Source organism: Sceloporus undulatus, chromosome 3, assembly GCF_019175285.1.
Source record: "Sceloporus undulatus isolate JIND9_A2432 ecotype Alabama chromosome 3, SceUnd_v1.1, whole genome shotgun sequence".
Classification (NCBI taxonomy): domain Eukaryota; kingdom Metazoa; phylum Chordata; class Lepidosauria; order Squamata; family Phrynosomatidae; genus Sceloporus; species Sceloporus undulatus.
In genome coordinates, this window is record NC_056524.1 from 252,531,762 (window position 1) to 252,547,350 (window position 15,589).

Genomic DNA, 15,589 nt, shown 5'->3' on the forward strand with positions numbered 1-15,589 from the left:
AAGCGGTCCAGTCTCAAACTGGATTATTTCTGCCCCCTGACTCTCTAGTGCAGCCCATATTTTCAATGTGTTTCTTCCCTCAGACTCTTCTCTCCATCTCATGTCTTTAGCGTTGCTAGATCTATACTAGCTAAACAGCAATACGCAATGAAGGCTCACATAATTCAGTCAGAACACAATCAGTACCAAGTAAGAGGCAGAAACCCTGTTATCTTATACTGAAAAGAAATGAACTGTAATGCTGGCCATAATAACCAAAAAGGTAAAGCTCTTCTAGCCCATTAATGTTAAAGGTAATTTCCAAAGTAAGTGGTTGCAAGTAAGATGTCACTTCCAACTAATGTAAAAGATTGGCAGAAAGCCTGAAAATCTTCTAAAAATGCACTTTAAAGATGCATTTCAAAAGTGTAAGTAAAGAAGTATTAGTCACCCCAAGGGATAACAAAATAATGTCATTCCCATTCATCACATTATTTGTGAAATGCAATTTTGTTGCACTTTCACTAACATGCATCCACCCAAAGTAATTAATTAAGGGTAACTTGATTATTTGTAACTCATTGCTTCCCAGTTCTGCAACAAGGGGAAGGTCAACCTGCCCCCTACCCTGGACTAACAGGCTTTATAGAGCCACTCGTTTCTCTCTCTTGTCCTTGTGTCTAGTCTACAGAAGTGTCTAGCTACAGAAAAATGCTATATTCTCTGAAGAGGCAGATTTAATTATCATGGTTTCCCCCAGTGAATCCTGGGTGATGTACTTCAATTCTTCCCACTTTCTCTTCAAGATTACTAAGACACTTCACAAATTATCATAGTCTCTTGAGAAGAGGAATGGCAGCTAGGCCAGCTTAATTTTCACAGTATAGACTCTCTCTATCTGAATTATACAATTTCAGCTTCTTGATTTCACTTCAATTGTTATGGTGCCAACCTAAATAATGTTGGGAACTGCAGTTTAATAAACCAGATTCATTTCTAGACTTTTAGACTACTGATTGGCCTATCAAAATTTTACAATAAAGGATAAAATTAAAGTATCACATACCTATCAAGTTGAGTCTGGAATGGAAATCAAAACCATTCACTCCTTGGGTGATATGGAAAGTTGTCATTGTCAGATGAGGACTTAATTTTTCTCTCCAAGCTAGCACCAATGTGTTTGTACTACTGGTTGAAACCGATATAAATACATCTAGAGAGGAGTTGTATGCAACTGAAAGAGGAAGTTGATGACAAGCATATTAAATTCTTCATCAGATTAGAGTTCTTAGCTGGAACTGAATCAATTGTGGATGATGAATTTGATACTCAATGTCCCAAGTAACTTTTTCAAATTCCAATTGTATGTATGTATGTATGTATGTGAGAGAGGGGGTTATCCATAGATAGGTTTGTCAGAGACTTGTTTAACTATTGGTGAATAAGAAACTTTGGAACTTCACCACGTCTTCAGACAACTGAAAATGCAGGACTGAATGGGCAAGAAAATTATCTGTACTACAATTATAACTATGGAATGATTTGAAGATGATGATTTGTAAAACAAGGTTTCATCAACCTCTGGTCTGATTATAGGTGACAGAAGAATAAGAAACAGGAGCTGTGCAGTAAGCTTGTGATGAAATTATGCAACTTCAGAGACACTCTTAAGGTGATTGAGCAATATTTGTGCCCGTTGATGAGCAATTATGCATTCCTCGAGTCAGAAGCATTTTCCTTCAGCAGCCTAATTTAAAACCTTCCAGAAGACCAGAGGATGTACCTAAGACATATAAAGCTTGAGGGAGTGACCTCCTGTGAACTCAGAGGATGTAGAAATTCACAGAACTGGCTAAAATGTTTTGCAACCCGGTCCAAACATTGTGTACCCCTCTCCTCAATTTCATCTATAGAAGCCACCCAATTGGATTTTTCTTCAATGCTGGCTGCCTCTAAAGTAACTAGGGGTGCATCTACATTGTAGAAATAATGTGGTTTGACACCAGTTTAACAGCCATGGCTCCATCCTACAGAATGTGAGGATTTATAGATTTGTGAGGCACCAGCACTCTTTGGCAGAAAAGGCTAAAGACCTTGTCAAACTACACATCGAAGAATTTCATAAGATGGAACTACAGCACTTAAAGTGAAGTCAAACTGCATTATTTCTACAGTGTAGATGCACTCTGAGAGCAGAAGACCAGTTTAGTAGCATCAAGCATACTGTGTGTAAGAGCTTGAGCACCACATCACCACTCTATGTCCCATAATATCAGCTAGCAGAGGTGACCACCTCACTCTGCATAACAGTATGATCTGCCCTTGTTTATACATAGTAGCAGCCTTCAATTGTCAAAGTAACTGTGCAAGAAGTCACTATTCTGGGTACATATTTTTTCATTATTATTTATATCCTCCTTCATAAAGTCTTACTTTTGTTGTCTCATTATAGCAAGCAGGTAACCTAGAGCTCTGGAAGCTTATGCTAGCAAAGCCAGTCACCGGCAGATGTTGCCAAGCTGTGAGGCTCTGAGGCGGGGTACAGACTGCCGCTTTGCGGCGGTCTGCCGCCGCCGCCAGTAGGTCCGCAGGGGAGCCGGAGCCTTCACATGGCCCGACTCCCGCGCGGACCGAAAAAGAAGCTCCAAAATGGAGCTTCTTTTAAAGTCGCGTTTGCGACGTAGCGAGGCGCCAGGGGCGCGCTCGCTACGTCACAAGCGGCGCGACACGTCTGGACGCTGTGCGTCCAGTACGTAAAGATGGCGGTGCCCATGTAGAAGGGGCGCCGCCATCTTGTACGTATTGTATACGTACTAAATGGCGGTGTGTATCCCGCCTTAGTAAATTTTCTGGGGCAGCTCCATTAGCATGTCTTCAACTGGATGGCTAAGTACTAAGAGTACTAAGTATTTATCACTAGAAGATTGGCTACCAATGGCTGAACTAGCCATAGCAATGACATTATGGAGAATTGCATGGGTGGAGTAACTACTTGCACTGATGAAATCACAGGCTATTTTGTGTATTTTATATATTCAGCTTCATGTTAGGCTGCATCTATACTGAAGAATTAATGCAGTTTGACACCACTTTAACTGCCATGACTCAGTGCTATGTGTGCCCCAACATACTGTAGTGCCACAACAAACTACAAATCCCAGAATTCCACAGAATGGAGCTATGACAGTTAAAGTGGTATCCAACTTAATTCAGCAGTGTAGCAGCAGAATCAATAAATAATCATCATCAACAAATCTAACTTAAGTAGAGTTCATGGACACGTTGTTTCTCTAATGCAAAAGTGTGGTAAAGGTTTTCCCTTTGACAAGGGAGCAGTACTCATCTCCATTTCTAAGCAGAGAGAGCCAACATTGTCAAAGATGCCTCCATAGTCATGTGGCCAGCATGACTGCACAGAATACTGTTACCTTCCCACCAAGTGGCACCTATTTATCTACTTGCACTTTTGCATGCTTTGGAACTGCTAGGTTGGCAGCATGGTGCTTGGGTTTCGGGCCACTTGCCTGCCAAGCTTGCAACTGTCAGAGTCAGCATGTTAACCACAAAACCACTGCGTCCCTCTTCTAATACACACACATGTAAATGTGTGAGCATGAACTTTAAAAACAGTGCACATATTCTACATGCTGTTTCGACCAGGGATCAGTGAGTACTGCCTTCAGCAGTGCAAAATAGCATGGAATTGATAGACAAACATTATGCAGTGATTTCTGGCATTGGAACTGGTGTGTTAATAACAGTGTCCCTACTGTTAACTGTGATGGAATATAGAGGAAGGGCTGGTTTACTAATTCAAACAAATAAAGAAACAATGCAATGTTTTCTGATGTTGTAACATTGGAATCCTAGAGCTAAGACCTTTACAACTATCTAATGAGCTGTTGAAAATATTACTTCCAAAAAACACTATTGCATGCATCCTGAAAGAGAAAATACTGAATACATTTCCTCCCAACTTTATTATCTTCTCCTGAGAGAACTCTCCCCTTTTTCTTTTTCTTTTCCCAAGCATTCATTTCCTTGGGGAAACATGGTCAAATCCAGCTCTGAGAGAGATGTATGTGTATATTTTGGTAATGGCTATACATACAACACACACGCAAATGCATTCTTTGGGCACAACTTAATCATGTAATGGGTGATCTGGAACTGGCCTCATCTAAAAGAATTCTGAAATACAAAACTGTTATTCCTCAGCAAACTCATGATGATACTTAACCGCATGCAAAATTATTACCCAAAAATGTAACTGGTGGAAAAATAGGTTTGTTGCGTGCTGTCATAGTTTTTGCATGGTAATTCATAAGGAAAGATAGGCTGGTTTAAAAAAACCAACAATATACACACCACTTCAGAGTTGTTGTAGTTGTTGTTTTAGAGTAGAAAACACCTGAAGTTTTTAAGAGGCTTTGGAGGTCCAGGCAAATATGGGAGTCCACAAAACATCCCCAGCTGCCTGTGGTCTATAAACTGCATTTCCCAAATCTCTGATACAAAGTATTCTGGGAGAGGTATCAAGAGAACAAAAAGGATGGAGTGAAAGCTGTACAATCACCAAGGTGGGACCAGTGGAAGTACTGGCTCATGCAGACCATCAGATCATGCCAATACAAAACCTCCTCTGTGGCTACTAAGTGTATCAGGAGAGAAGTTCTTGTTAGTGGGCAAGCCTAATGAAACCCCACTTCATGTTCCTGATCAGGAGTATGGACAACTTGGCTACTAATTCAATTTGTGATGGGGAAGCATACAAGAGCAAATAATGTGATTGCCTCTTCAAATCCTGTTTGATACCAGACTTTTTTCTTTATTATTTATTTAAGCCATGCTTTTAAATCTGTGACTATCGGTAAGGTCTGGTCTCAAAAGAGAATCTTTGTGTAGGTACTAAAGCTTCAAACAGTGATGCTGTAGAAATCTGTTTGATCCATATTTTAAACAAAATAACCTGATTGGCACTTCCCAGACTAATATACACATCAGAAGGCAGTCGTTAACCTTTGGATTTGGCTGTTCCCCAGATTTCTGAAAGGCAATTCTTAGCTCAAAAATGGCATAGAAAAATGTGTGTTGGAGAAAGATATCTTTTTTTAAAAAAGTATATAACAGGAAAAGATGTGTACAAATATGTATATTGGTGAAAATTACAAACACATAAAAAGAAAAAAATATGCTTTTCAAAAAAAATCCCTGCAGAATGATTTTGTATGCAACAAGCTTTTTCAGATGCAAGACATGTCTGAATTCATGTGAAACTGATGTGGCATAAACACACTCTGATTTCAGCATCCACTGTCTCAGAAAATTCAATGTCAGCTACTGCTAAAGAAAAGTTGCTTGATGGGGATGATTTAGGGTGCATCTACACTGTAGAAATAAACCAGTTCAACACCACTTTAACCGCCATGGCTCCATTCTACAGAATTTTGTAGTTTTGTGCAGCACCAGCACTCTTTGGCAGAGAAGGCTAGAGACCTTGTAAAACTACAAACTCCAAGTTTCCATAGGATGGGGCTACAGCACTTAAGGTGGTGTCAAGCAGCTTTATTTCCACAGTTTGGATGCACTCATGGACTGAAGCCGGAGAGGGAGTGCTATGAATACCCCACATTATCTCTTCTTTATTACACTCCTCCTTTTATGCTGAAGTGTCTTTTATTAAGAAACTCTTGGCCAGTAACTATTGATAACTCTCTGTGGTATCTTTTAAAGTTGTATAGGTAGAAGATCAGCCAGGAAGAAAGGTGATTCTAAGAAATCTGTCACTTTCACTTCTCACCCATTGATTAAAGCAAGCTTGCTCTCTCCCTTACTTTTACCTGTTCTGCTGCCCTATTTAAATGGGAAACTGATGAGATAAAGCCCACCTGGCTAGCTCTTGTACAGTTAAGAAGTCAGTTAATGATGCTTTTCATAAAATAGAAATAAGCATTATAATCTCCTGACATACACAAATGGCTATTAAGAGTTTAAGAGCAGGAGTATGCAAGGAAGAGGTGGCAGAGGAGGCCACTTAATCATCTCTATAATCTTCTTTCCCCTTTAAACTGTGAAGATCTAAAAAGTGTGTTTTTAGGAAATCACTTCATTTAAAAACAATCCCTTTTTCTTTCATCTCCATAATCCTAATACTTCTAGAATTTTCCTTTCATCTTCATAATTATTAGATTTCTAGAATCTACTCACATAATACACTATTTGAATCTCTATTTCAGTACACCTATTTCTGACACCCCCACATTCATTTCTCTCACTTTTTTAATGGCCTTTAAAGAGTCATAATTATTCATCAGTTTCTACCTGGATAAGCTTTTAAAAAATAAGGCACTTGGCAACATCTGTAAAATCAAAATACAAAGATTATATACCTTCAGTGTAATGAGGAAAATAGCAACACTATTTTATTATTTCAAAGGAGCTGGATATGTTAGTCTGGTGCAAAAATATTTTTTAAAAATAGGAAAGGCCTATTGGTTACTCCCAGTTAAAACAGACATATCCATTGAATCACTTGTTGAATAGTGAGTCAATGCATAAATATCTCTCATGGATTCAATGGGTTTACTCTTCTCAGAACTCATAATAGGTTACAGGCCAAGTTTTATTTGGCATAACAAGTGGCCCATTTCATAAGATGCAGATTTTTTTATTTTTTTAAGGGTTCTATCAATTTTGGGTTTCACTCTTTGATTGATTGATGGACTGATTGACTGCTTGTTAATCCCAAATGCCTTGCTTCAAGAGTGACCACTCTCTACAGTCCTCAGGGTACACTCTTTTTTTCCAGACAGTATCTGGAAAAAAGTGTCTGTTTGTGTATGTTGACTTTTTCCTCATAAGTTGGCAAATGTTTTACCACACCTGGATTCAAATTTAGTCTTCATGTTCCAGGGATTGCAGATGCCAGAGCAAAACTACTTCAGAGGTGGCTATAGTCTGTGTGGGTTGCCAGCTAGCCAGCTCTGTTTTAAAGAAAGATTAAAGGAGTAGTGTGGTCAACTCATCCAGAAACAACATCAGTAACAACACACATTTTTTTAAAGACTAAGGCCTAGTTTCTGCTGAGGTAGTAACTCTTGAGAATTGAGATGGAGCTTTGTGTTTATTTATTTGAATATTAGACAAGTTGCAATCTGGAGATCCATCTTTGAACTACATGTTGCAGCAGAAAACAAGATGGTTGCAGTGTTTTTTCCCATCCTCCCAGTTCTGTTGCTCTATTACCTGCTGTAACAATGGGGTTACTAGTTCAGGATCTTCCTAAATCCTGAGGCCAAAACCTAAGACCTAGGGACAGCACCTAGTGATATTGTTGAGCATCAAGTATCAACTATAGTTGCTCACAATTTGCCATTGAAATGGGGTTCAGTGGGGGGTGGGAATCATATTTTTCTACAGTATTTGGAAATTAAGACTGAAGTTTTAGCTAAAAGCAGCTGAACTGAGAACAAAGTGAAATGAGATTATTTCTTTTCAGTTACCTAGGAAGACAGAATAAATAACTTTTCATGTAGCCTCTTCGTTTCTATCCACAAGATGGATAATGAGCAGATTGGAGGGTGAGCCCTAGACCTACAATGACTGGGAGACAAGGTGGAAGCTATGTATAGTGGGCCCTTGGATTCACTGAGGTTTAGTTCCAGGATCTCCTGTGATACCAAAATCTGTGGATGCTCAAGTCCCATTATATACAATGGCATAGTTAAAATGGTGTCCCTTATATATTGGTAAAATCAAGTTTTGCTTTGGGGATTTTTAAAATTTTATTTTGTTTTTTGGAATATTTTCAGGCCACGGATGATTGACCATTGATGTAGAATTAATGGAAACAGAGGCTCAGCTGTAAATTTAGCCTCCCAAATTGTAGCAAGCTGCTACTCTGTTAACAAAGCTGGAGTACTATCTTTTTGCCCAGAGCTGAGACCAGCAAAACTGGCAAATTTGCTCCCTCCTCTCCTGTCTGGAGATGAACCATGAAAACTAGAAACTCGGGGTCAAGCCCTGAGCCTTAGCTGCTCTGTGTAACAAGAAGGACTCTGATTATTCCATATAGCAAGCAGGGTTTTAAAAAAAAGCTGACAGCAGGACTTGGAGCAGAATGAGAAGAAGAAAACACAGCTGCCTCTTGTCCCACTATACACCATGATAGTCAAAAATGTAACCAGGATCTCAGGGTTGCAACCTGGCAAGTGTGACACTAAAATGCAAGACTGAAGTTTTATATTAATCAAAACACCTGATTACTGGCAGTAGCAGAAATATCTCCCAGCAGGCTAAGAAGTCTATTAATTATTCAGACCTCAATATTTAGGGTTTTTTTTTCATGCATGCAAACTGCTTTATTGTTTTTAGAATTAAAGAGCCACTTCAGAAGATGTGATGTGGGCTTAGGTTTCTGAACAACTGTTACCCAGCTTGTAGCTTTGATTTAATCATGCAAATATTTTGGTACTAAAGAGTCTATAGAACTTCTAAAAGGGAAAGGTTAAGCTGTACAGTTGGGCATTTGATCAAATTCTTGATTTGTGAAATGATCTGTTTGAAGCACATCTAAGAATCATGCCCTCATCTGTCCTAATTTAGAGCCCCAAAAGTGTGGATAATGAAACCTTTGGTTCAAAATTGTTGTGGGTGGAGAAATTCCAGGCCCCTAAAACTGGGGGATAACTTGGAGGGGTATGTAAAATCTTCTGAATCTATTCCATAAATATTTCCCGTGGTTTCCACCACAGTAGAAAAAGCACACAGAACTTAGAAAGTAACTTTCAAATAATAATATCTAGTTATTTGTTACAGTATTAGAAAAATAATTCATAATACACTGTGATGTTTTAAAAAGTCACTTCTTGCACTGTTTATTACTTTTTTGTTAATTCTGTCTGTTGTTTTTTATAAAATCTTGAGGACTAATAACAGAATTGGAGAATTTCCCATCAGAACACCTTTTCAATACCTAAAACATATTTTAGTATACTTTTAAAGTAACTAGAAAATGTTATTTGTTACTCCAGTGAAGTAACTGACCACCATAATCATTACATTACTTCTGAAATATTTTTGAATTGCAGTCTTTTTAGACTTCTTTCCAACAGTATTTCATTCCATGCTCTTTTGTTACTTGTAAGTTCCAATTTCTGATTCCATGAAACTATTTGTTGCAATTGTTACGTGTCCCAGAGGCAAGATATTCTACCACCACTCAGAGGGCCTTTTCTATCTCTGGCCCCATCCTCTGGAACTCGCTTCCGAACGAGCTCCGCTCAGCCACCTCCCTGGAATACTTCAAAAAGGGGCTTAAAACTTTTTTGTTCTAGCAGGCTTACCCCTAACATTCCATGTTGCCCCCTTCTCTCTCCTCATTGTTCTTGTAATCCTGTGCTAGTTGGAATAATTTTTAACTGGATTTTAACTGTTGTTAAGATATTGTGAGATTTTGTATTTTTTGTATTTTAATTTTTTTGTATATTGATTGTATCATGTTTTTGGCTGTTGTGACCCGCCTTGATCCCAGGAAAGGCGGGCTAAAAATAAAGCTTTTATTATTTATTTATTTATTTATTTATTTATTTTTAAAAAGTCAACAAACTTTTACCTAAATGTGTGCGCACACACACACGACATCATCTGACAATTTGAAGCTTGTCAAAGGCTCTCCTTCTTGCATGCACACAAAGACTGTTGGGTCTTGAAAAGCCTCCAGACCAGTTCACACATGGAAGCAGTAGCCATTGGAGCCAAGAGCTCTGGGGTCCAAGCTCAACAGCACAATTTTAAACCTATATCCCACAATTTTCAACTGGACATAGGGACAACCCAAAACACTTTGTTTCCTGGGGTGAAAAAGATAGAGCATCTCCTGTGTCCTACCATGCCATTCTGAACACACATCTGATCATCTATATACCATCACACCATTCTGAACACATCTGGTCTGATTTCAGAAGCTGTGGGCAATGCTTGGATGGGAAACTAGCATGTATTATCCAGTATATTCACACAGATTCTCAACTGGTAATCACATTTGCTCAAGCTGTCCAAAAAGAGCTTCTATCAAAAAGGTACCTGTAGTCACCTTTAGTGGAACAACCCCCGCTCCCCAGTGTTCTCTTATAATAGGCTCAGACACGTGATGCAGCACCAAAGGAGCATCATAACGCTGCCCTTTTCAGGGAGCAAAAAGGAGCTGCTTTTTGGGGCTCCTTTTTGCATCCTCAAAAGGCCGGATCAGGGCCATGGCATGCCTCAATCAAGGAAACCACTCAATCAAGGTAGCCATGGCCCTGAGTCTGCAATACCTGAGCAGGGCTGTTGATGATAGGGTGACATGGAGGTCTCATTCATATGGTCATCTCTCATGCATATGGTCACCTTATATTAAAGTTGACTTGATGACAGTTAACAACATCAACAACTTAATAAAAAGGTTTTAGCCTGCTGATGCAAGAACAGGGGCAGCCACCAAGAAGGCTCTGTCTTATGTTCCCACCAACCATGCTTGTGATGGTGGGAAGATTCAGAGAAGAGCCTCTCCTGATGATCCTAGAGCCCAGGCCAGCTCATACAAGGAGAAACGGTCTTCCAGATGGCCTGGACCTGATACTAAAAGGACTGTCATGATGAGGACCTAACCTTCAAAATTTACCACTAAGCCATTGGGTCTCAGGATGGGCTATGAGGCAGGTTCAAACTTTGCCCTTCAACAGCTCAGGCAGAACAACCAAGGGATACAATTTCTCTCCCACAAAACCTGGCGCCTGAAGCAGTTGTCTCAGTCAGTGTAATATTAAGACTGACCTAATGGATTTTCTCCCCAAGTATGTATACAAAGGACTGGAGCTGAAGATCAAGGTTTATCATATTAATGTTTTGCCTAAAACCACCATTTATGTTGAAGGAGGCACATGAAATCTGAAAAGGATTTCCTTGTATTTGTTTTTCAGTTATACCTTGTCTAACCCATTCTTTACCATGGAGCTTGTGCCTTAATGTATGGCAGCATTTGTGATACCCAGATACAAGTTCCTTCCAATTAACAGTCATCATCATGTTTTCATCTTCAGGAGAACTGGAAGGTCGTTCAAATAATGAAATCTGGGCTGTGTTGAAGGCAATTGCCTGAACCTATGAGGGATAGAAATACATTTTCTTGGTGAAAAAAAATATGTTAAACCATTCTCAACATTTCAAAGCAACCCATTACTGAAGGCGATAACCTGGATATCACACAAAGCTTCTCCTTTGTTATAAATTCATGACTTGCAGGCATTTAAATTTCACGGGCACAGCTGGGGCTATTTTTTTTGTTAATGAGGCTGCAGGGATTTGCTTAGAAGAGGACAAAGGAAATAACTTAAAATATGTATAGCTCTGCAACACATATAGCTTGGTAAGACCATGCGCGGGTGACCCAATCTAAAGGCAAATGAAGGGAACAAAGCCTTAGACAGATTAGAAGCAATTTTGTTAGTTTAGCAGTATGAATGTGAGGAATTGAGATGAACTGACTTTCAGCAAAACAGGAGGGAAAAGTCTGGAATATAGGATCAAAGAACTGGGAAAAGCAAATAAGGTGTCAGCTGGACAATTCTTCAGCCAATGCAGGGAATTCACTACTATAGCACCTTGAGGGGTGACTATCTAAAATCTGGGAAGGGATCTTAAAAACTGGAGATGGATGGTGACTTTGGACCCAAAACAAAACCAGGTTGTTTGGACAGAGGAAAAACTCAAATCTGAAACTGTAGCCACACTGCAGAACTAAAGAAATTTGACATCACTTTAACTGCCATGACTCTATCCTGTGGAATCCTAGGATTTGTGGTTTGGTGAGGTATTCAGCCTGGACTATCAGAGAGCCCTGGTGTTTCACCAAACTACAAACCCCATGATTCTGTAGAATAGAGTCATGGCAGTTAAAGTGGTGTGAAACTGCTTTAGTTCTGCATTGTGGATACACCCTGAGTCAAAGCAAATCAAATCTGAATTTTTATAACTCTAAACATAAAAAAAAAAAAGATTGCTTGCTTATTGATTTCTGATGATAGCCAACGGGAAGAACAATGATTTGGATGTCTGAATCAAGATTCAGATTCAGAATTGTTTGATTTCTGAATAGGTCTGAACTGAATCACCAAATCTGGATTCAAACCAAATTTTGCAAGCAATGCACACCTCTGTTTAAAATCTTTAACAGAGTGGATCCATCTGTCTTCTAAAGCAGTCTGTTCCACTGTGGAACAGACTGTATCCTCAGAAAGTTCTCCAGGTCTATTCAGAATGCTTTTTCTTTTTAAAATGTAATTTGAGCCTATTGGATTGGGTGATGCTCTCCAGAGTAAAAGAAAACAGATTTGATTCTTCATTAACAACAGCCCTCCAAATATTTGACTCTGAATTGTCTCTGCTCCAGGCTAAACATGTCCAGCTCCATCAGCCTCATAGGAATCTCTCTAGAACTGGACTTTTGATACCTCTCTTCCACCTGTAAACAACTGAAGCTAGTTTATACTAATTCAGAATAAATCTGAAGAATTGCACATCGAAGCCTATATGTCACTATACACTATACATCATGAATGCACCCGAACCCGTCTGATTTTGGAAGTGCATCTGGGTTTAGGTTGGTTAGTACTTAGATGGGAAACCACCAGGTAATATCAGGGATCGCCAAATAAGGCTAGGAAAAGAATCCTACCTGAAAGCTTGGAAAACCATGGCCAGTCTCAATAACACTGGACTAGTTGGATCAATAGTTTGATTTAGCATTAAGAGAGCTTCCAATGTTCCTAATATATGCTTTTCCAGTGTAACAGGCCAGGACACAGACATACAAGAGAATGAAACTCAGACATGGAAATTGTGCTCTCTTCAGGCAGCTATGGGAACAGCCATGGAGGAGTACCCCCAGGGATATTGAGGTGTCTACCTTGTGTGCTTGGGAGATAGCTGTAGGTTTGTGCTCAGATCTCATTAGGGCAGGCAAGTTGTGAGCAGGTTGAGGTGGGTGGGGAATGAGAACAGACTGTTAGTAACAAAAAGGATGTTAGAACCAAAGCACAACCAGAAGGCAGAATTAGGAAGATAGTCAGAAGATAGAACTAAAAGGTAATCAGGATTCTTAAAAATCAAAGGCATAGCCATGTTAGTCTGGAAAATCAGTATGCAAAGGGATCATTTTTGAGAGTAACTGAAAGAGAAGTGGGTAGCATGAACTTTCATAGACTCAAGAAGTCTATGAAAACTCCTCAGAAGTCTGTGAAAGCTCATGCTACCAGCTTCACTCTCTCAGTTACTCTCAAGGGTGCAACAAGATCCCTTTGCATACAAGAATCTTAAAATCATAGAGTTGGAAGGAACCACACAAGCCATCTAGTCATGCAGGAATACACAACTAAAGTATCCCTGGTATTCCTGAAAGATTGTCATTCATTCTCAATTTAAAGACTTCCAAAGGAGAGTATATCACTTTCTGAGGCAGTCTCTCCACTGACGAACAGTTTCTTACCATCAGGAATTTTTTCCTGATTTTTAAATGGAATCTTTTCCCCCTGTAATTTGAATGCATTAATTCTTTCTTTTCTCTGGAACAGCAGAAAAAGTTTGTTCCATCTTATATATGGAATTCCTATTTACAGGTCACTATCATATGGACTCTCAATCTTTTCTCCAAGCTAAACATAACTAGTTTCCTAATATAGGGGAATATTGTTTGTTTTGTTTTGTTTTGTTTGCAGGACTCAGCATGTAGCCTACTGGTAGTCCTTCCTGACCAGAAAGAAGGAATGGTCAACCTGGAGGGATGAAATCAATCTGAGCCTTAAGAGGACTTCACTGTGAATCTGTCACCTGAAGATGTCCTCAGAACTGAGCAGATCCTATCAGAATCTGAGGAGGATCAGGCCAGGAACATCTTCTCAATTTCCTAACAAGCACAGGGGTCACCTGAGATATTCTGTTTATGTCAGAGATAATAATAGAATAAAAGGTAAAGGTATTCCCCATTGACAAGGTTGTCAAGTCGTGTCCTGCCATAAGGGGCAGTGCTCATCTCCGTTACTAAGCCAAAGAGCCAGTGTTGTCAGAGACTACTCTGTGATCATGTGGCCAGCATGATTGCACAGAATGCTGTTTACCTTCCCACCAGAGTAGTACCAATTTATCTACTTGTATTTGCATGTCTTTGAACTGCTAGGCTGGCAGAAGCTGGCTAGTGATGAGAGCTCACCCTATCATGCAGCACCCGGGCCTCGAACTGCCAACCTGCCAATCTTGCAGTCAACAGAGTCAGTGTCTTAACCACTTGAGACACTGCATCTGTCTCATGGCTCTAGTGCCACAATAATAGAATATGGATCCTTTAATTCTTTATCCAGTTCCAATCAAGGAGGCACAACTCCATGCACCTGCTCTCTCTGCAGTACTATACAACTGGAATGATAAAAATGCTGCAACTCCAAGCTTTGTATTGAACTTGTTCATGTGTCCAGGCCTGCAGGGAACTCTCTCTCTCTCTCTCTCTCTGATTTGTATTGCATAAATGACATCACTGTATCATCACCTCTTTAGGATTTTGCACTCTACTTGCCTGCCCACAGACATCCCCCATGGTCAGAATAGCATCGTTTCCATCATGAGGGTTGTACCAGTAGTCCATACACATCACAATTCCTTCAAATCCTTGAAGTTTATACTGACATGAAAATCCTTGTTTGGAACTCAGCTCTGCAAAATAAACCTCCTTGCTCGTAAATGCAACTGCTACCTATGTAGGGAAGTGAGGAGGGGGAGAGAGAACATTAACTAGGAGGGAAAAGAATATGGTCTATTACTCCCAAATCTTCAAAAGTCAATTAGTTTCTTAAAAGGCCTACACCTTATGGCAAGTTGTCCTTTATGCCTTCACGTTTTCACAAGAAATGATTACTAAAAGTCCCATCCAATCTAATGCCTTCTAGATGTTTTGAACTGTAACAGTCATTGTGTCTAGCTTGCATGGCCATGCTAACCTTCCTAGAATAATAGAACCTGTACTTCTCAACATCTGGTGGTCAATAGTTTGGCAGGCCTGCTATCTGGAATAGGTGCTGTCACATTCAACCCTTTGCCTCATCCCACTTACCTCAGTGGTGGGAAGATGTGGGTTTCTAGCTGTTACTGCAACCTTCATGGGCCCTAGACATAGGCTGCATCTACACTACAGGATTAATGCAGCTTGACACCACTTTCACTGCCATGGCTCAAAGTGATGGAATTCAGGGAATTGTAATTTTGTGAGATATTTAACCACCTCTCTCTTGTGGCTCTAGTGCCACCATAAATTACAAATCCCAGTATTCCACAGGATGGAGCCATGCCAGTTAAAATGGTGCCAAACTACATGAATTCTGTGGTGTGGCAGTAACCATAGTCAGTGGTGAAGGATCATGGGAGTGGCAGTCTAACAGTGTCTGAATGGCCACAATTAACCATCTGTCATAAATTGTTTCTCTCCAAAGAATTTTGATTAGAATCCCCATGATCCTTGACCATTAATCATACTGACTGAAGCTTTCAGTGTAAAACCATCGGGGGGAGGCACTTATTTAGCCTG

General features: G+C 39.8%; 1 protein-coding gene across 2 annotated transcripts in view; it reads right to left on the reverse strand.

Moving 5' to 3' along the window:
* The window catches only part of WDR49 (WD repeat domain 49), a 178,403-nt gene that overhangs the window by 127,672 nt on the left and 35,142 nt on the right, over positions 1 to 15,589 (reverse strand). Inside the window, exons 4-6 of one of the 2 annotated variants that reach the window (XM_042456107.1) lie at positions 14,585 to 14,761; positions 10,947 to 11,121; positions 1,046 to 1,213 (exon numbers count right to left, since the gene is read on the reverse strand). In XM_042456107.1, coding sequence (XP_042312041.1) covers positions 1,046 to 1,213; positions 10,947 to 11,121; positions 14,585 to 14,761 — 520 coding nt within the window. The remainder of the gene's footprint in view (positions 1 to 1,045; positions 1,214 to 10,946; positions 11,122 to 14,584; positions 14,762 to 15,589) is intronic. The other variant, XM_042456108.1, reaches the window with a different exon arrangement.